This window comes from Pongo abelii, chromosome 12 (genome assembly GCF_028885655.2).
Source record: "Pongo abelii isolate AG06213 chromosome 12, NHGRI_mPonAbe1-v2.0_pri, whole genome shotgun sequence".
NCBI lineage: Eukaryota > Metazoa > Chordata > Mammalia > Primates > Hominidae > Pongo > Pongo abelii.
The window spans coordinates 105,232,817-105,255,412 of NC_071997.2; the positions used below are offsets into that span (position 1 = coordinate 105,232,817).

At 40.3% G+C, this 22,596-nt stretch overlaps 1 protein-coding gene and 1 long non-coding RNA gene across 8 annotated transcripts in view; one reads left to right on the forward strand and one right to left on the reverse strand.

Moving 5' to 3' along the window:
• SPATA31H1 (SPATA31 subfamily H member 1) overlaps positions 1-15,147 on the reverse strand; it is a 32,205-nt gene extending 17,058 nt beyond the window's left edge. The window contains exons 1-6 of one of the 7 annotated variants that reach the window (XM_054547694.2): positions 14,811-15,085; positions 7,657-7,721; positions 2,983-3,102; positions 1,125-1,167; positions 406-460; positions 120-215 (exon numbers count right to left, since the gene is read on the reverse strand). In XM_054547694.2, coding sequence (XP_054403669.1) covers positions 120-215; positions 406-460; positions 1,125-1,167; positions 2,983-3,102; positions 7,657-7,721; positions 14,811-15,030 — 599 coding nt within the window. In that variant the 5' untranslated portion in view covers positions 15,031-15,085. Of the gene's footprint in view, positions 1-119; positions 216-405; positions 461-956; positions 1,033-1,088; positions 1,168-2,982; positions 3,103-7,656; positions 7,722-14,810 lie in introns of those variants that run through there. The other 6 variants (XM_054547696.2, XM_054547695.2, XM_054547697.2 and 3 more) reach the window with 6 other exon arrangements.
• LOC134759650 (uncharacterized) overlaps positions 15,033-22,596 on the forward strand; it is a 37,899-nt gene continuing 30,335 nt past the window's right edge. The window contains exon 1 of the long non-coding RNA XR_010136201.1: positions 15,033-15,319. This is a non-coding gene — a long non-coding RNA (uncharacterized LOC134759650). The remainder of the gene's footprint in view (positions 15,320-22,596) is intronic.

Below are 22,596 nucleotides of genomic sequence, written 5' to 3' on the forward strand. Positions count from 1 at the left end.
CACAGACAAAATGAAAACTCTCTCTTCTCCCTGTCTCCCTCCCTCCTTCATTCCCTTCCTTCCTTCTTTTTAAAACCTCTACCACCTTCAATCCCCACCCAGAAACTACATTGCCTGACCTTGTGCTTTCTAGGTATCGGAAGATCTGTTGAAGGCTCCGCTCCATTGACCAGAGTATATATTCCTGGGTCCAGCCCACAGGGAGTTCTGAAACACTGGATGCAACAGTGTATGTCAATGTAATTGAAGTTTCATTAAAGCACCAGTAAGGAAAACAATAAGAGAGATTTAACTTAGAAAGGAGAAAGCTATCATAGTGAAGGAAGTAAAACAGAGTCCATGTACTTTACGTCTAACTTTCACAGAATTTATCAGTAGAATAGGCTGAAGACAGGCTTTACTCACCATGTCAGGTTAGCTTCAGTGCAAGCCATCCTGAGGTTTTCTTCCCACTGTGGATCTGGGAGAAGAGGTGAAGAATCTGTCAGCCTCATGACTATTGATGATCATGATCATTTTGTCCAACCCCCTCTTTTTGCAAATAAGGAAACAAAGATGAAGTTATGCCCAAGATCATAAAGCTAATTAGTGGTAGATCTCAGACTTAACCCATCTCAAGATTTTTCAAAAAGCCATACTATGCTGCCTTCATCATACAGTAGATGTAAGCTATATACATTGGGAAGAATAGGAATAATCATAGTAATAAGCAGTGAGAGTAGGGGAAACAGAGGTCATGATACATATCTTTTTCTCCAAAGGAGTCTATCCAGTATCTATGGTGGGGGGAAAAAGACAAGGAAACTTCCCTCACCAAACTCTTGGTAGTTACCCTTTGTCCATTCTAAATCTCACCAAGTTTCCTTCCCAATACCTTGGGCTTTGCACAAAAGGAGCTGAGGAAAGGAAGCATAAGGGAAAGAACCATGGAAAGAATTATGGAGCCATATACATACATATCTTTAGACATGGAGATGCTAGAAAGAAGAGGCACACTTCTTCCATTTACATCCTCTTTTTCAACCTCCCTCCACCTGCTATTTAAGGCTAGAGTCATAAGGCCGACCCACAATTGGTCTGTTATTAACGTTGAGCTGAAGAGTAAAGGATAGGATCTCTCTGACCTGTTAATTTCTGGATCTTTTTCAATCTATGCTGCTTTGAAGTCTAGAGAAGCACAAAAAGAAAAAAGAAAATCAGATTATGTTCTAGGTTAGAGACTTTATTGACAGCACTTCTCACCTTTTAGGTATCAGATACTGATACATCTCATGTATCAGATATTGATACAGTTGGCATCCATAACCACATGTAAACGCTGTAACAAACATATAAATATCAGGGAATATAGAGGACAGTGATTAACTTCCTAAGAGAGAAGGGAAGAGAATTTTTCAAAAAGTTGCATTTGTACTGGAGTTTAAAGAATCAGCACAAGACTTTTAGGTGAAGAAAGAGTATTTCAGGCAAGTGGGAACATCACTGAGATCAGCATGTCATGATTGTCAGGTGCACTTTTGCTAAGTAGTGGGAGATGCTAGGCTGACAAGGTAGATGGAAGTCAGGTTATGCCTAATGGTAGAATTTTAATTTTATTCTGTAGTTGGAAAACTTCTGCGATTTTTTCAAAGTGCTCCAGGTCATTTTAAAGGCAGTAATGACATTTGTTACAATTTCAAATAAAACAATTTTTTTTTTTGAGATGGAGTCTCACTCTGTCGCCCAGGCTGGAGTGCAGTGGCACCATCTCGGCTCACTGCAACCTCCACCTCCTGGGTTCAAGCAATTCTCCTTCCTCAGCCTCCTGAGTAGCTGAGCCACCATGCCCGACTAATTCTTGTATTTTTAGTAGAGACGAGGTTTTGCCACGTTGGCCAGGCTGATCTCAAACCCCTGACCTCAGGTGATCCGCCCACCTCGGCCTCCCAAAGTGCTAGGATTACAGGTGTGAGCCACCGCACCCAGCCCAGCATCCTTTTAAATGCCAAATTAAGCTCCTCAAAAAAGAGTAAGGGAAATCCTTACAGGCCAAAATTAAGGAGAAAACTGAAAAACATGAGTAGAAAATCATCTGATACTTCAACACTCTATATCATTTGTAGCGTCAGTCAGAAGGGATTTGGGTTAACAACAAGGTAGGAGGAAAAGACAAGGCCCATGTGAAGTGTGTATTTGGAATGGAGACCCTGGGAAAAAGCCAGAATTCTCAAAAGTGCTACATGTTTAGTGGAAAAGTGGCTAGGAAAAAATCTGCCCACCACAAGAAAAATTGTACTCTAGGTGGGAAAAAACAAAAAACAAAAAACACCTTCTCTGAGAATTTTAACCATGAGTCTATCCTCATACTGGCTTGGAGTTCTAATTTATACCCACTGCATACCCAGGAACCCTCAAATTGAAAATAAAAGTGGAGTGAACCTGAGCTGGTAATGCTTTAGGGCAAAAGATGAAAGTAAATGTAAATCTCCTTGGAAATTAAAAAGGAGTAGAAGTGGTCAGGTGCAGTGGCTCATGCCTGTAATCCCAGCACTTTGGGAGGCTAGGCAGGAGGATCACTTGTGCTCAGGAGTTTAAGACCAGCCTGGACAACATAGTGAGACCCTGTCTCTACAAAAAATAAAAGATAATTTTAAAAAATTAGCTGGGGCAGCCAGGCACGGTGGCTCATGCCTATAATCCCAGCACTTTGGGAGGCCAAGGCAGACGGATCACTTGGGGTTGGGAGTTTGAGACCAGCCTGGCCAATATGGTGAAACCCCGTCTCTACTAAAAATACAAAAAATTAGCCAGGCATGGTGGCGTGCACCTGTAATCCCAGCTACTTGGGAGGCTGAGGCAGGAGAATCACTTCAACTCGGAAGGTAGAGGTTGCAGTGAGCTGAGATCATGCCACTGAACTCCAGCCTGGGCGACAGAGCAAGACTCAGTCTCAAAAAAAAAAAAAAAAAAAAAAAAAAATTAGCTGGGTGTGGTAGTGCGTGCCTGTGGTCCCAGATACTTGGGTGGCTGAGGTAGGAGGATCTCTTGAGCCCGGGAGGTCAAGGCTGCAGTGAGCTGTGATCCTTCCACTGCACTCTCCAGCCTGGGTGATACAGTAAGACTCTGTCTCAAAAAAGAAAAAAAAAAAAGTAGAAGAGGAAGAAGAAAACAGTTTGAATAACTACACATTAATGAATATGAAAACTCTGATAAAATAGTTAATATTTTAGTTAATAATAGTTAATAATTTCTAGTTAAACTCCTAGAAAAAATATAAGATACCAAAACTGGCCAAAAAGAAATAGATCATTTGAGTAGATCAGTAAGTATGAAAGCAATTGAAATGATAATCAGACATTCTGCATCAGACATAATAAAATAATTCACCAAGGTTTCTGAATACCAGAACAACTTACAAATATCAGTAGCATTTCTCTACTACAGTAAAAACTATAAAAATATAATTTAATAAAAGATATTCTTCACAATAGCAATAAAAATTATAAAAGTATCAAGGTATTAAGTAAACCAAGAATACAGAAGACTTCCATGTAGAAAACTGTAAAATTCTAATAAAAGATGTAGAAGATGATCTGAATAAATGGAGAGAGAGTCCAAGTTCTTGGTTGGAATAACTTAAAATCACAAAGATGTCAGTACTCCCCAAATTACATTTTTTTTTTTTTTTTGAGACAGAGTCTTGCTCTGTCGCCCAGGCTGGAGTGCAGTGGCGCGATCTCAGCTCACTGCAACCTCCACCTCCCAGGTTCAAGCAATTCTCCTGCTTCAGCCTCCTGAGTAGCTGGGACTACACGTGCACACCACCAGGCCCAGCTAATTTTTATATTTTTAGTAGAGATGGGGTTTCACCATGCTGGCCAGGCTGGTCTTGAACTCAAACTCCTGACCTCGTGATCCACCCGCCTCAGCCTCCCAAAGTGCTAGGATTACAGGCGTGAGCCACCGCACCCAGCCAAATTAAATTATATATATGTGTGTGTGTGTCTGTATGTAGACACATATATATATATTTATTTATTTACTTTTTTTTTTTTTTGAGACAGAGTCTCGTTCTATTGCCTAGGCTGGAGTGCAGTGGCGTGATCATGGCTCACTACAGCCTCAACATCCTGGGCTCAAGTAATTCTCAGCCTCCCAAGTAGCTAGGACTACAGGTGCATGACCCCACATCTGGCTAATTTTTTTTTATTTTTTGTAGAGAGGAGTTCTCATTATGTTGCCCAGGCTTAAATTATATTTTAATGAACTCCCAATTCATATTTCATTTGGAATGTTTCAAGAACTTGTTAAATGCTCTAAAATTAATATGACAAAATAAAGGCCTACTGATAGCTAAATCAACCTTAAGAAGAGCAAAGGAGGGACTTGTTGTACCAAACACTAAGATACATTACAAAGCTGTAGGAAATAAAGACAGGAACAAATAGACCAATGGAACAGATAGCTCAGAGACAGGCTTATGTATATATGGCCACTTATTATAATAAAAGGAGCCCCATAAATCAATGGGAAAATGATTCTTTAGCAAATGGTGATGGGAATCGGGCACAGTGACTCACGCCTGTAATCCCAGCACTTTGGGAGGCCAAGGCCGGCAGATTGCTTGAGCTCAGGAGTTCGAGACCAGCCTGTGCCATGTGACGAAACCCCATCTCTACAAAAAAATACAAAAAGCTAGCTGGGTGTGGTGGCACATGCCTGTGGTCCCAGCTACTCAGGAGGCTGAGGTAGGAAGATCACTTGAGCCCGGGAGGTGGTTGCATTGAGCCGAGATCACACCATTGCACTCCAACTTGAGTGAAAGAGTGAAACGTTGTCTCAAAAAAAAAAAAAAGGTATGGGAAAACTGGCTCACTATAGAGAAAAATAAAATTGCATCACTTCCTAATACCACCTATAGAGGTGGACTCCAAGTATATTAAAAACTAAAATGTGAAATGTAAGACTGGAACATAGAAAAAAAGGTAGGAGAAAATCTTTGTGGCCTAGAGCAGAGAACTCCTTAAGGAGAACTTCAGAAAAATAAACCATAGGCATAATCACTAAAAAAGAAGATTTTAAATGTTTCTGCCACACACGAAAAGAGATAAGTGAGATGATGGATATGTTAATTCACTTGATTTAATCAATCCACAATGTAAACATGCAACAAACCATCACATTATACAACATAAATGTATACATTGGTATGTCTCAAATTAGTTTTTTGTTTTGAGACAGAGTTTCCTTCTGTCACCCAGGCTGGAGTGCAGTAGCTCTAAGTTCATGGCAACCTCTGCCTCCCAGGCTCAAGCAATTCACACACCTCGGCCTCCTGGGGAAGCTGGGATTACAGGCATGCACCACCATGCCCCGCTCATTTTTGTATTTTTTGTAGGGACAGGGTTTCATCATATTGGCCAAGCTGGTCTCAAACTCCTGACCTCAAGTGATCCACCCTTCTCGGTCTCCCGAAGTGCATGAGCCACCATGTCAGGCTCCTTAGAAATTTTTTAATCTAGTAGAAGACCTTCCCACATTCAAATGGAACCTCAAAATGACAAATCTACCACTCACTCCTAACCTCGGGTAACTGCAAAAAAAGTTGCCTTCACACTGAGAATTCCAGGGGTCTGGGGCGAAGTCTCTGAGAAGTCATAACCACAGACTAACTTTTGTATATTTGGCAGCTCAAGTTCCAAATATACAAGGTTTTTTGGGTTGTCCCAAAAAACCTTCAAGCCATGGATTTAAAGTGGTCCTGGACTGATTGATGGTGCCAGAGTTGAAAGTAAGTGAAATACTCTTTGAGGAGGCTGGGCGCGGTGGCTCACACCTGTTAATCCCAGCACTTTGGGAGGCCGAGGCAGGCGGATCACGAGGTCAGGAGATTGAGACCATCCTGGCTAACACAGTGAAACCCCATCTCTACTAAAAATACAAAAAATTAGCCAGGCGTGGTGGCGGGCACCTGTAGTCCCAGCTATTCGGGAGGCTGAGGCAGGAGAATCGCTTGAACCCGGAAGGCTGAGCTTGCAGTGAGCCGAGATCTTGCCACTGCACTCCAGCCTGGGTGACAGATCGAGACTCCATCTCAAAAAAAAAAAAAAAAAAAAATACTCTTTGAGGAAAATCTTCATCCTAGGCTTCAAAATCCTCACAAATATCATATTTTATTAAATTTAAGATGCTATTGATTATAAAATGTCCCATCAATTTATATGCTAGTAGAATAAAAAAATACACTGTCAATTAAATTACTAAATACCATCAATTGTAAGACATACTCCCATTTCAGAAGTGTTAACTATTAAAAAATAAGGACAAGTGCAGAAACAAACCTGCAAAGATGTCAAGTATTGGAATTTTCAGAGGTAGATTAGAAAACACCTATGCATATTATATGTAAAGAAATAAAATGCCAGGCACGGTGGCTCACGCCTGTAATCCCAGCACTTTGGGAGGATGAGGTGGGCGGATCATGAGGTCAAGAGATTGAGACCATCCTGGCCAACGTGGTGAAACCCCATCTCTACTAAAAATATTAAAATTAGCTGAGCATGGTGGTGCGCGCCTGTAGTCCCAGCTACTCGGGAGGCTGAGGCAGGAGAACGGCGTGAACCCAGGAGGCAGAGCTTGCAGTGAGCCGAGATCACGCCACTGCACGCCAGCCTGGGTGACAGAGCGAGACTCTGTCTCAAAAAAAAAAAAAAGAAAAAGAAAATTACTGTTAAATTTTTTGGCATGATAATGGTATTGTGTTTAACTATTTTTAAAGAGTTCTTATGTTTTAGATATACATACTAAAATATTTACAAATGAAATTATATTATCTGGGATTTACTTCAAAATAATAAGATAAGAGAGTTGAAGCTGGGTGATGAATCCGTGAAGATTCATGACACACTTCTATATATTTTCAATTTGTTTAAAATTTCCTTAATAAAAATGAAAAAGTATTACTATAGCTTCAAAAAACCCCTCTATATTGCAAAGTAAATATTGAGATAAATTAAGAAAGTCTAAATAAACAAGACATTAACACATTCATGGATCAGAAGACTTATTATTTTGGGAATGTCAGTTATCTCCAATTAAACTATAAATCCAATACATTCTCAATCAAAACCCTGCATGTTTTGTGTGACAATTAACAGGATGATTCACACATTTATATGGAAATGTCAATGACCTAGAATAGTTAAGACAACTTCAAAGGTCAAAGTTGGGACCAGGCCTGGTGGCTCACACCTGTAATCCCAGCACATTGGGAGGCCAAGGTGAGCAGATCATCTGAGGTCAAGAGTTCAAGACCAGCCTGGCCAACATGGTGAAACCCTATCTCTACTAAAAAATACAAAAATTAGCTGTGCATGGTGGTGTGCACCTGTAATCCCAGCTACTCGGGAGGCTGAGGCAGGAGAATCACATGAACCTGGGAGGTGGAAGTTGCAGTGAGCCGAGATCACCTCACTGCCCTCTAGCCCGGGTGACAGACTGAGACTCTGTCTCAAAAAAAAAAAAAAAAAAAAGATCAAAGTTGGAAGACTTACATTACCAAAGTTTAAGTCACTACAAAGCTACATTATTGAAGATAGCAAGATATTGGTGTGAGGATAGGCAGACCAATGTAACAAAACAGAGAGTCCCGAAATAGACCCACACATATACATTTACCTGATTTATGACAGGGTCACCAATAAAATTCAATGAGAATAGGATGGTCTTTTCAATAAATGGTGCTGGAGGAAAGGACAGGGATTACAGTGAAGTGGTGAGAAAGAGTCGTGAAAGTGCAGGATCAGATTTTAAATTCTGATATTTTGTTCTTCATGGATTTTTTTACATTAATTTTTATTTTTAAATAATATTGCATTAGGCCAGGCATGGTGGCTTATACCTGTAATCCTACACATTGGGAGGCCAAGGCTTATACCTGTAATCCTACACATTGGGAGGCCAAGGCAGGCAAATTACTTGAACTCAGGAGTTCGAGACCAGACTGGGCAACATGGCAAAACCCCATCTCCACAAAAAACACAAAAATTAGCCAGGTGTGGTGAAGCATGTCGCTGGTCCCAGCTACTTGGGAGGTTGAGGTGGGAGTATCACTTGAGCCCAAGAGGTTGAGGCTACAATGAGCTGTAATCACACCACTGCACTTCAGCCTGCGCAACAGAACAAAATCTTGTCTCAATAAGAAAAAGAATAAGAATGTTTCATTAAATATCTCGATTATTAAGTTTTTTGGTGTTCCTTACATTTTGTGTTCAAGGTGAGTACCTCACTCATTTTAACCCTAGTTCCTGCCCTACTGGGAGAATTAGATATCTATATAGGGAGGCGGGAAGTGTTGACCCCTACCTCACACCATACAAAAAATAATTTGAGATGGATCATAGAGCTAAATGTGAAAGAAAAAAAAATAAGGCTTCTAGAAGAAATATAGAAGGGTATCTTCATGGCCTAGTGGTAAGCAAAGGTTTCTTGCACTGGGGATAGGGGTAGGGAGGGGAACACTAATCTTAAGAACATAACTTCATAAATTGGATTTCGTTAAAATTTAGAACTTTTGGCCATTAAGACACCATTGTAAATGAAAAAGTAAGTCACAGAGTGGTAGAATTTATTTTAAATATCTGTATCTGGCAAAGGACTCATGTCCATAGTATTCAAATAATTCCTACAAATCAGTTAAGTAAAAGAAACACTGATAACCCAATTATTAAAAATATGCAAAAGACTCGAACAGCCAGTTCACAAAAGAGAATTTCCAAATGGCCAATAAACATGAGAAGTTGCACATTATCATTAGTCATTAGGGAAATGCACATTAAAACCACAATGCAATACCACACAGACTCACCAGAGTGACTAAAATGAAAAAGATGGGCTGGGCGCAATGGCTCACACCTGTAATCTCAGCACTTTGGGAGGCCGACAGGGGCAGATCACCCAAGGTCAGGAGTTCAAGACCAGCCTGGCCAACATGGTGAAACCCCATCTAAAAAAGCAGCCAGGCATGGTGGCACACACCTGTGGTCCCAGCTACTCGGGAGGCTGAGGCAGGAGAATCACTTGATCTCGGGAGGCAGAGGTTGCAGTGAACCAAGATAGCACCACTGCATTTCAGGCTGGGAGACAGAGCAAGACTCCATCTCAAAAAAAAAAAAAAAAGAAAAAGATGGACAATGCCAAATGTTGGCAAGAAAGTGGAGCAACTAGAATTCTCAGATGCTATTCTTGGTATAATCACTTTAGAAAACTGGTATCATCTACTAAAATTAAACATATATACCACATGACCAAGCAATTCCTCTCCTATTGGAGATAAGAAACCCACCAACAATGCATTATGTGTAATTAAAATCCTGAAACCTTCTTTTTTATCATATAGATATAACTTTTTTAACCACAAAAAATAAACAGACTAGGTGCAGTGGCTCATACTTGTAATCCCAGCACTTTGGGAGGCCAAGGCAGGCAGATCATCAGAGGTCAGGAGTTCGAAACCAGTCTGGCCAACATGGCAAAACTCCATCTCTACTAAAACTACAAAAATTAACCAGACATGGTGGTGCATGCCTATAGTCCCAGCTACTTGGGAGGCTGAGACAGGAGAATCACTTGAACCCGGGAGACGGAGGTTGCAGTGAGCCGAGATTGAGCTATTGCACTCCAGCCTGGGCAACAGAGTAAGATTCCATCTCAAAAAAAAAAAAATTGACTTTTTGAAATGCAGTGTGCAAGAATTCCAAATATAGGATCACAGAGCCTTTTTCTGGCTATTTTTAATGCCACAACAGGTAGTTAAATTTCATTCTACATTTCAATATACCCTGGGTCCCCAAATTAACAAGCATGACATGGTGTAATGTCACTTTAAAATTTGTTGTTGTCGGCCAGATGAAGTGGCTAATGCCTATAATCCCACCACTTTGGGAGGCTGAGGTGGGTGGATCACCTGAGGTCAGGAGTTCGAGACCAGCCTGACCAACCAGCCTGGCCAACATGGTGAAACTTCATCCCTACTAGAAATACAAAACTTAACCGGGCATGGTGGTGTGCACCTGTAATCCCAGCTACTTGGTAGACTGAGCCAAGAGAATCGCTTGAATCTGGGAGGCAGAGGCTGCAGTGAGCCAAGATTGTGCCACTGTACTCCAGCCTGGGTGACAGAGCAAGACTCCGTCTCAGAAAAAAAAAAAAAATTGTTGTCAACAACATGAATCTCAAACACATTATGCTTAGCAAAAGAAGTCAGACACACAAGAATATATACTGTATGATTCTATTTTTTGCAAGGTTCAAGAATAGGCAAAACTAGTCCATGACAATAGAAATCAGAATAGAGGTTGTGTCTGAGCAGAGAGGAGGGCAGAGACTAGAAAACAACATGAGGGAATTATTCAGGGTTATGGCTATGCCACATCTTTATTAGGGTTTTAGTTACATGGGTAAATAAATTTATCAAAACTCATCACCCTATACACTTAATACCTGTGCATTTTATGGTGTTCAATTGTACCTTAATAAAAATGTATTTGTTAACAAAAAAGCTTTTTATTACATAAATATGTAGTAAGAAATTGTATTCGTTGATTTATGAAGCAGAGTGACTTCGTAAGTAATTTACACTGTATTTTTATTGAGGCATCTTTCTGAGAAAGGAAGTAGATTCATGTTTTCCCATACCAAAGAAGGTAGCCAGGCCTTGGTTCATAGGGTCTTGGAACTCCTAATGCACAGCAGGGACTTAGTTTTTCAGGACTGAAAAAAAATTGTCAGGAACCTAAAAAACAACCATCAATAAGTCTAGATCTGCGAAAATTTTAAGCTGAAATGTGCCAGAGGGTTGAGACAGGAGGGAAGCTGGCTCCTTGAAATGGAAACAATGCTGAAGCTGCAGGTGCACTGGGTAGGAGAACCCTGGGTAGGGGGTCCCAGAGCCCTTCTGGTGTTAACAGCCCAGGTGCAGCAGTTCAGGGACCTTAGCAAAGACCCCTGAGACTGGCAGAGAGGGGTTGAGACACAGTTTTTGCCTTCAGATGGCTAAGAAGAAAAGCAAGAGCTATCCCTGTGGCTTAAGGGCCTGACTCACTTCTACTGTGGATAAACTGCAGAAACTCTGGAATTCTTATACAACACAAAGGGTGGGGAGGAAAAATGATACTGGACTATTTTTTTTTGCCAACCTAGTTAAAGGGAGGCTTAAGCCAGATTATATTTGATATAGACAAAAAAAAAAGCCCTTGCCATTTCTCATACCCAGTTGTTGTGAAAATTCTCATACCTAATATAAAATCAATTAAATGTCATGCATCACCTGTTACAGAAGAAAAAGTAGACATTTGTCTTTTACTCTTAAACATGATGTTAAAATAACTTTGCAATTATAAAAAGATATTGTTTTAAAATAAAATTTATCTAAAATAACTTATGAAAAACAGGCAAAATGCTTTTTAAGTTCCTAAGGAGGTTGACAAAATTATGAGAATTGAAGTTTGAGAGTCAAAAAAGGTTTGGAAATACTGCTGCAGGCAATAGAGTACACAGAAATTTTGTGTGCTTAGTTACTTTTAGCAGAGTGACACAATTAGCTTTGGGGGTTTTGTGTGTGTTGTGTTTGTTTGTTTGTTTGTTTGTTTTTGTTTGTTTTGAGACAGTGTCTTGCTCTGTCATCCAGGCTGGAGTGCAGTGCAGTGGGACGATCTTGGCTCACTGCAACCTCCGCCTCCCAGGTTCAAGACACTGAACCTGGGAGCCTCTGGAGTAGCTGGGACTCCCTAGTAGCTGGGACTACAGGTGCATGCCACCATACCCAGCTAATTTTTATATTTTCAGTAGAGACGGGGTGGTCTCGAACTCCTGACCTCAGGTGATCCGACTGCCTCAGCCTCCCAAAGTGCTGGGATTACAGGCATGAGCCACCACTCCCAGACTGTATGTTGTCTTTTTGTTTTGTAGAGGCAAGCTCTGTGCTCCAGGCTGGAAAAGTAGGAGACCCCAGTTATAAGACTGTAAATAGTTCAAGAGATGAAGTTTTAGTTAAGACAATCTAGATCTAGATTGCTGAATTTGAGAGATGTTTCTGAGAAAAAAATGGAAAGCACCTTGTGACCCCCATATAACTATAGCCATATCTGTCTTCAAGATCTAGGTCTAGGCTGGCACTATCCAATAGAATTTTCCATGATGACGGAAATATTCTATATCTGTCCTATCCAATATGAGAGCCTCTAGTTACATGTGAGCACTTGAAATGTAGCTACTTCAATAGAGGAACTGAATTTTATTTATTTTTATTTTTACTTTTTTGAGACAGAGTCTCACTCTATCGCCCAGGCTGGAGTGCAATGGTACGATCTCAGCTCACTGCAACTTCTGCCTCCCAGGTTCAAGTGATTCTCCTGCCTCAGCCTCCTGAGTAGATGGGACTACAGGCATGCGCCACCATGCCCAGCTAATTTTTGTATTTTTAGTAGAGATGGGGTTCAGCATGTTTGCCAGGCTGGTCTCGAACTCCTGACCTTAAGAGATCCACCTGCCTTGGCCTCCCAAAGTGCCGGGATTACAGGCATGAGCCACCGCGCCCAGCCAGAAACTGAATTTTAAATTTTATTTAATTTTAATTAACTCAAGGTCGGGTGTGGTGGCTCATGCCTGTAGTCCCAGGACTTTGGAAGGCTGAGGTGTGTGGATTCCTTGAGCCCAGGAGTTTGAGACCAGCTGGGCACCATGGTGATACCCTCTCTCTACCAAAAAAATTAAAAAATTAGCTAGGCATGGTGGCATGGGCCTGTAGTCTCAGCTAATCAGGAGGCTGTGATAGGAGAATCACTTGAGCTTGGGAGGTTGAGGTTGCGGTGAGCCGTGAATTGTACTCCAGCCTGGGTGACACAGTGAGACCCTGTCTCAAAAATAAAAAATTTAAATGGTCACATATGACTAGCAGATACCATATTGAACATCACAGGTCTTGGCCATTAATTTGAGCTGCTTGATGAATATCTCCACATAAATTTTACAAGCACTTCCAACACAATGGTTCATATTCTGCCTCCCACCACATTCACAACTTTGCATGTGTAATGTTGCCTATGTCGTTTAAAACACCATCATCTTGTGAGTCATTCAGGGTTAAAACTGAGAAGTCATTCGTTCATTTCACAAACAACTACGGAGCACTTACTATATGCCAGCCAGTATACTAGGCACTGGAAATACCATGATGAATGTAGTCCTCATAGAAAATGATGATAATGTTTATAATTAACTCTTTGCATCAGGAAAAATAGACTCAGTCCCTTCGCCCTCCTTTGCAAGGGAGTTTTGCAACACCTTCCACATCCAAACATTCACCCCAATACCTCCTCCACTTTCACATCCCTGATAGCAGATATTTTTTTCTCTTCCACTTACTGCTGTATCAATAGTGCACAGAGGAGTGGAAATGGGGGTAGGAGTGGGTGATAAATACTTGGGGCATTAATTTATGTTCTCTTTTCCTTTTTTTTTTCTGAGACAGAGTCTTGCTCTGTCGCCCAGGCTGGAGTGCAATGGTGCAGTCTCAGCTCACTGCAACCTCTGCCTCCTGGGTTCAAGTGTTTCTCCTGCCTCAGCCTCCCCGGTAGGTAAGACTACAGGTGCACACCACCACGCCTGGCTAATTTAGTATTTTTAGTAGAGACGGGGTTCCACCATGTTGGCCAGGCTGGTCTCAAACTCCTGACCTCAAGTGATCTGCCCACCTCTGCCTCCCAAAGTGCTGGGATTACAGGCGAGAGCCACTGCGCCCAGCTACGTTCTCTTTATCACCGTGCCGCTCTGATTTTTTTGTTTCCTCCCTTCTTCCCACTAAACCATGAAAATGGCCTAGCTTACCATATAAGAGAACTACCATATAAGCTTACTTGAGGTATTTAAAACCTCACTCTTACTGTGCGGCCCTCAGTCCAAGAGCAGCAGCATCATCTGGGAGCTTGCTAGGATTGTAGAAACTCAGTCCCTACCCCAGACTTACTATATCAGAATCTGCTTTTTAACAAGACCCCCAGGTGATTCATATGCATGTTAAAGTTTGAGAAGCGCTCCTCAAAGCACAGATCTAAGCACATTTTTATCTGGCTTTAAAATCTTTGATGTCTTTCAAACTGCACAGAGTTGTATTTATACCAAGTATTCAGCCTGGCATTTAAAGCTCTACAATGTGACTTCTGTTAACTTGTCAACCTTTTCTCTCTCTGAGTCCCTACAGTCTATGCTCCATCCAGATTGGTGACATCTCTCTTCAAACACATCCAATACTCTTCTCTTTCCCATGCCTTTTTTCCAATGTATTCCCTCTTTTTTGAAAGGTTTCCACTGCCTTCCTCTATTCACCCCAACCACCTTCAAAATCCCACTCTTCCTCTGAAGCACAATCAAACCTGAGCTCTCCCAGGTGGCATTTTATAGAGCCCCCCAGTTCAAAATACTGTCTATCTCCCATGTCTTTAGCAACATTTATATCTCTATTAACTCTTATCACATTCTCTTTCCAGTTATGTGTATATCCGTCTCCCCCACTTCACCTCGAGCTCCTAGAGAGTGGGAATAGTCTTTATTCTTCCTCCATGTCTACTACACTGCCATATATAATAGGTGCTCAAGGTCTGTTGAAATGAATTGAAGGAAAAAGGATTTATAGTGACCTATAGGAAGACTGTCCAGGGGCACTGTCTCAACTCCCCTCTCCCTGCATCCAGTTCCTCCCATGGCCCAAAGTATGGCAGTTTCTATGGCCTCAGGAGCGGGACCAGTTAGTTTCAAGGGAGGGCTACATCACATACCTCTGAGTTTACCTTGGCTGCCACCTGCTTCTGGCTCCGATTCCCGGAAAACAGTGTCCAAAGCCCCCAAATAAAAAAAACAAACAATAATAGAAGGCTGATATATGATGGCAGTGGGATGTCCATCCCCCAAATTGGTGCCATTTCTCAACCCCATGCTCTTCTCAGCCAGAGTTTTCTGCCTCAAGGCTGTGACTCCATATGACATCACAATGGGCATCCCAAGGTAAATCTGACAGCATCCAGCCAATGTGCATGCCTCTTAGGTCTCTTCTCTGAGCTATACCCAAAGTACCATCTGCTGCCCCTTCCTGCAGCTGTCCACAGGCTCTGCTCTGACAGCCAAAGCTCAGGGAAGAAGACCTTTATGACTCTTCTAGGATTGGGCTAGACAGATTGTCATTAAGTAGGGAGTATGTAGGCAAGGTTTCAAAGAAGCAGGCCTCCCAAGTGGCCTGTTCTGCCCTACAAGCATTTTCTCTGGACCCAGTCACTCCCTGGAAGTCCAGGTATGGTGTTAAATGTCCCAAACCACAAACTAGAATACAGTCAAGTAATTTTTTTTTTTTTTTTTTTTTGAGATGGAGTCTCACTGTCTCCAGGCTGGAGTGCAGTGGCACAATCTCAGCTCACTGCAACCTCCGCCTCCCAGGTTCAAGCAATTCTCTGCCTCAGCCTCCCAAGTTGCTGGGATTACAGGCACACGACACCACACCCAGCTAATTTTTGTATTTTTAGTAGAGACGGGGTTTCACCATGTTTGCCAGGCTGGTCTCGATCTCTTGACCTCGTGATCCACCCGCCTCGGCCTGCCAAAGTGCTGGGATTACCGGCGTGAACCACCGCACCCGGCCAAGGTCAAGTAAATTTAAGAAAGCTAGGATATTTTAAGTAGGTACTCTCCGAAAATTTGAGATAAACGGTTTCCTAAGTCTAAGGCTTGGCACATTTTCTAGCTGCTATTGCATTGGGACAGAAAAGAGATGTCAGAGAGGGAAATTAAATTACCTTAGAAGATCACTCTACCCCAGAATCTACAGTCTCATTTTCCAAGTCTAGAACATTTATTCCCTCATGTCATCCAGACTTGACTGGATTCTCTAGGGCTAACTCAGTATAAACAGAAAATGTACAAGGAATCAATTCATGCTATAACAAAGATTAATAAAACTGGCCAAGGCATTCTTTTTTCTTATAGGAAAGTTAATCTGGAAAAGCAACTTGATGAACTATTGAACAGCAGGTAATGTCTTAGAGGACAGATGAGGTATCTACCTCATAGAATTTTCAGCCTACAGGGGCAGCCTAAGCAATGTTCTAGAAAAGCCCATCAAGAAGAAAGTAGTTAAATAAATATGCTATACCCATATTATGAAATACTCTATGGTTACTATAGAGATTATAATTATAAAGAATAAGATATGTTATATGAGCTGAACACACATTAAGTGGCAAGTACTAGTTATATGCCAGCCTGGAGTTCTAAAAAAAGATTAGAACTGAAGACATAGTTTTGGGTTCTTAAAACATTATATATATAATATATAAAACATATTTATATATTATATATACAGTTTTATATATGTTTTATATATTATATATACATTATATATAATATATTATATATGTTTTATATATTATATATACATTATATATACATATATAATATTATATATTATATATGTTTTATATATTATATATACAGTTTGACAAGAACCTTCTCTATATGGATATAAAAATGTATTCTTTGTGTCTTAAATATTTACTCACCATTATGTTTGAGATAGCCATCATATGTTGTATAGCTGTGATTCATTATTTTTAAATATTTCTTTGTATTATATAACTATTCTATAACATATTTATCCATTATGGTATTGATGGATATTGGGCTTCTTTTCAGTGTTTGCTTATTACAAACAATGCTGTCAAAAACATCCTTGTCCATGCATCTTGGTAAACACAATTTTTTTGTGTTTACCTAATTCTCTATGGCAGTAGTTCTCTATGGCAGTAGTTCTCAAACTTTAAAATGCATTACAATCATGTGGAGGGTTTATTATAAACCAGATTGCTGGGCCCTACACCTATAGTTGCTGGTTGAGTAGGTTTGGGGTGGAGCCCAAAGATTTGGCATTTCAAAGTTCCCAGGTGATGCTGATGCTGTTGATGCAGGGACCATACTTTGAGAATCCCTGCTCTACGGTGTCTACTTAGGAATGGAATTGCTAAGTTATAGAGTATGTGTAACAAACTTTAGTGGACAGTGCCAAGCTGCTTTCCAAAGTTGATATGTCAACTTATACTTCTACCAGTGGTGAATGGAAGTTCTTCTTGCTCTATTTTCATGTCAACACACGGTATTGTCAAGCTGTTTAATTTAAGCCAATGTGGTGTGTGTGATAGTGGTATTTCACTGTGGTTTTAACTTGAATTTCTCTGATTACTAAAGATAAAACACATTTTCATAAGTTAATTGGCCATTTAGACTTTAAATAAATTATTGCATTCCAATTGCTAATATTTTGTTTAGAATCTTTGCATCTTTTTTTTTTTTTTTATTGAGACAGGGTCTTGTTCTGTCCCCCAGGCTGGGGGTACAGTGGCATGATAACGGCTCACTGGAACCTCCACCTCCTAGGCTCAAGCGATCCTCCTACCTCAGCCTCTCAAGTAGCTAGGACCACAGGCATGTGCCACCATGCCTGGCTAATTTTTGTATTTTTTTTAGAGATAGAATTTTGCCATGTTACCCAGGCTGGTCTTGAACTCCTGGACTCTAGCGATCCACCCGCCTTGGCATCCCAAAGTGTTGGGATTACAGGCGTGAGCCACCACGCCCAGTCATCTATTTTCATGATCAAGGCCAGCCTGAAATTTTTCTCTCTTGTTCTGTCCTTGTAAGGTTTTTAGTATCAAAGTTATGCTAGATTCAAGAGTTAGAGAATGTTTCCTCTTTTTTTAAATGCTCTGAAAGAGTTTGTGTAAGATTGGAACCCTTTGATCCTTCAATTTTTGGTAGAACTCATCAGCAAAACCATACAAACCTGGAGTTCTTTTTGAGTGAGGATTTTTGACTACATATTCCATTTTTTGAAGATTATTATACTATTGAGAATGGGGGGGAATAAAAATTAATTACTTTAAAATTAGAAATGAGGGTCTCACTATGTTGCCCCGGCTGGTCTTGAACACCTGGCCTCTAGCGATTCTCTTGTCTCAGCCTCCTGAGTAGCTGACATTACAGGCATGAGCCATTGTAGCCAGCCATGAGAGGTTTTTTTTGAGTCAGCTTTGGAAGGTATATTTTCTAGTAATTTTTCCATTTAATCTACATTTTCAAATGTATTGACAAAGTTATTCAAATGTCATCATGTCTCCTTTGTTTTCACGGTGTTGGTTATTTGTGGGGTTTTTCCCCTTTTCTTTGGCCTATCTTGCTAGAGATTTGTCAATTTTGTCAATCCTTTCAAAGAACTAACTTTGTATGTTTGTTTTCTATTTCAATAATTTCTGCCTTTGCCTTATTTCCTCGTTTCTACTTTCTTTGGATGTATTTTGATGCTATTTTTCTAACTTTCTTCTTGAGATGAATGCCTAAATCATTCATTTTCAGCTCTTTCCCCCTAATATATGCAAATCAGGATATGTTTCCTCCCAAGTACTACTTCAGCTGCATGTCACCAGTTGTGATATGTAGAATTTTTGTTATCATTTAGTTCCAACTATTTTCTAGTTCCCATATTGATTTCTTTGATTCATGGATTATTTAGAAATTCATGTTAAAATTTCTACATATACGGGGATTTTCTAGTTATCTAACCAAGTCACACTGTAGTCAGAATACATACTTTAAATCATTTCAATCCGTTGAAATGTTTGAGACTTTATCCCAGTTTATGGTCAATTATAAAAATTCTATGTGTGTTTTAAAGTAAGATGTATTCCACAGGTGATAAAAACAGTCTTTATATGTCCGCTTGGTCAATTTTGCTAGTCTTCATGTTCAAAACTATACTCCTAAGCTTTTGTCTGATTTTCCATCAATTACTAAGACAGGCATGTAGAATCACCTATTAATATAATTGTGTATTTGTTTATATCTCCTTTGAGATCTGTGGATTTTTGCTTTATATATTTTTAATCATTCTTTAAAATCACAATATATTCCTGGTAAATTAGATATTTTAACACTATGAAGTCCCTGTTTGTTTCCAGTAATACTTTTGGCCTTAAGTTATTTGGCCTGATATTAATATTGCTGTATGGTAGATGGACCTGATAGCATAACTTAAGCATACCCCTAAGAATGACCCTGTATGGCAGATACATCAGACAGTAACAACTTAAGCATAGCCTGAGAATGACCCTATGTTCTAAGAAGAATGTGTGTTTGGATTTCCAAGCTAAGGAATCTAGAAGTGGCCAATCTGGAGATTTATTTATTCCTTATCTATAATGAACATCTGAACCCCCGGCATGGCCTGTGACATGCAGGACATACAGGGGATTGAGGCCTTTTGTTTTGAGTTAAATGAAAGTTGCCAGGAGGAGGTTGCTAGGGGGAGGGTGCTAAGTGAAAATACTATATAAACTGCATACTTTTTATAAGCAGTTGTGGTTCTCCTGTTTAGCCCACCACCAGTGGACTGCCCTGTATGTAATTTCCCTCAATAAGCCCAATGTCTTGTTTGCTAGCTCCAGGTCTCTTCTTTAGCCTCTGCAACATGATGCTATCCCTACTGAAGTCAATAGGGTTCTGGCATGACAATTGCCATAGCTATTTTCTTTTGGTTGGTATTTCACAGTATATCTTTTCCCATTCTTTTACTATCAACCTTTCTATATCCTTTTGCTTTAATACTGGATACAAAATAAACAAAATCCATATATATGCTGTTTGCAAGAGACACATCTATAACACAAAAGTGTTAATTGGGGCATGTATTTCATTTACCTTTAATTTAATTACCAAAGTATTTGGGTCATGATCTGTCCTCTTAGTACTTTCTGTTTTGTCCTATATTTTAAGTCTCTTTTTCTCTCCTTTTTTTTTTTTTTTTTTTTTTTGAGTCTCGCTCTGTTGCCCACTTTGGAGTGTAGTGGTGTGATCTTGGCTCACTGCAACCTCCACCTCCCAAGTTCAAGCGATTCTCCTTTCTCAGCCTCCAAAGTAGCTGGGTCTACAGGTGTATGCTACCATGCCTAGCTAATTTTTATATTTTTAGTAGAGACAGTGTTTCGCCATGTTGGCCAGGCTGGATTCAAACTCCTGACCTCAGGTGATCCACCTGCCTCAGCCTCCCAAAGTGCTGGGATTACATGTGAGCCACCTGGCCTGGTCTTTTTCTCTCTTTTCTTGCCTTTCATTTAAATGACTATTTTTGGTACCAGTACCATGCTGTTTTGGTTACTTTAGCCTTGTAGTACAGTTTGAAGTCAGGTAGTGTGATGCCTCCAGCTTTGTTCTTTTGGCTTAGGATTGACTTGGTGATGCGGGCTCTTTTTTGGTTCCATATGAACTTTAAAGTAGTTTTTTCCAATTCTGTGAAGAAAGTCATTGGTAACTTGATGGGGATGGCATTGAATCTGTAAATTACCTTGGGAAGGATGGCCATTTTCACGATATTGATTCTTCCTACCCATGAGCATGGAATGTTCTTCCATTTGTTGGTATCCTCTTTTATTTCCTTGAGCAGTGGTTTGTAGTTCTCCTTGAAGAGGTCCTTCACATCCCTTGTAAGTTGGATTCCTAGATATTTTATTCTCTTTGAAGCAATTGTGAATGGGAGTTCACTCATGATTTGGCTCTCTGTTTGTCTGTTATTGATGTACAAGAATGCTTGTGATTTTTGCACATTGATTTTGTATCCTGAGACTTTGCTGAAGTTGCTTATCAGCTTAAGGAGATTTTGGGCTGAGACAATGGGGTTTTCTAGATATACTATCATGTCATCTGCAAACAGGGACAATTTGACTTCCTCTTTTCCTAATTGAATACCCTTGATTTCCTTCTCCTGCCTAATTGCTCTGGCCAGAACTTCCAACACTATGTTGAATAGAAGTGGTGAGAGAGGGCATCCCTGTCTTGTGCCAGTTTTCAAAGGGAATGCTTCCAGTTTTTGCCCATTCAGTATGATATTGGCTGTGGGTTTGTCATAGATAGCTCTTATTATTTTGAGATAAGTCCCATCAATACCTAATTTATTGAGAGTTTTTAGCATGAAGGGTTGTTGAATTTTGTCAAAGGCCTTTTCTGCATCTATTGAGATAATCATGTGGTTTTTGTCTTTGGTTCTGTTTATATGCTGGATTACATTTATTGATTTGCATATATTGAACCAGCCTTGCATCCCAGGGATGAAGCCCACTTGATCATGGTGGATAAGCTTTTTGATGTGCTGCTGGATTCTGTTTGCCAGTATTTTATTGAGGATTTTTGCATCAATGTTCATCAAGGATATTGGAATGGAACAGAACAGAGCCGTCAGAAATAATGCCACATATCTACAACTATCTGATCTTTGACAAACCTGAGAAAAACAAGCAATGGGGAAAGGATTCCCTATTTAATAAATGGTGCTGGGAAAACTGGCTAGCCATATGTAGAAAGCTGAAACTGGATCCCTTCCTTACACCTTATACAAAAATCAATTCTAGATGGATTAAAGACTTAAATGTTAGACCTAAAACCATAAAAACCCTAGAAGAAAACCTAGGCATTACCATTCAGGACATAGGCATGGGCAAGGACTTCATGTCTAAAACACCAAAAGCAATGGCAACAAAAGCCAAAATTGACAAATGGGATCTAATTAAACTCAAGAGCTTCTGCACAGCAAAGGAAACTACCATCAGAGTGAACAGGCAACCTACAAAATGGGAGAAAATTTTCGCAACCTACACATCTGACAAAGGGCTAATATCCAGAATCTACAATGAACTCCAACAAATTTACAAGAAAAAAACAAACAACCCCATCAAAAAGTGGGCGAAGGACATGAACAGACACTTCTCAAAAGAAGACATTTATGCAGCCAAAAAACACATGAAAAAATGCTCACCATCACTGGCCATCAGAGAAATGCAAATCAAAACCACAATGAGATACCATCTCACACCAGTTAGAATGGCAATCATTAAAAAGTCAGGAAACAACAGGTGCTGGAGAGGATGTGGAGAAATAGGAACACTTTTACACTGTTGGTGGGATTGTAAACTAGTTCAACCCTTGTGGAAGTCAGTGTGGCGATTCCTCAGGGATCTAGAACTAGAAATTCCATTCGACCCAGCCATCCCATTACTGAGTATATACCCAAAGGACTATAAATCATGCTGCTATAAAGACACATGCACATGTATGTTTATTGCAGCATTATTCACAAAAGCAAAGACTTGGAACCAACCCAAATGTCCAACAATGATAGACTGGATTAAGAAAATGTGGCTCATATACACCATGGAATACTATGCAGCTATAAAAAATGATGAGTTCATGTCCTTTGTAGGGACATGGATGAAATTGGAAATCATCATTCTCAGTAAACTATCGCAAGAACAAAAAACCAAACACTGCATATTCTCACTCATAGGTGGGAATTGAGCAATGAGAACACATGGACACAGGAAGGGGAACATCACACTTTGGGGACTGTTGTGGGGTGCGGGGAGGGGGGAGGGATAGCACTGGGAGATATACCTAATGCTAGATGACGAGTTAGTGGGTGCAGCGCATCAGCATGGCACATGTATACATATGTAACTTACCTGCACATTGCACACATGT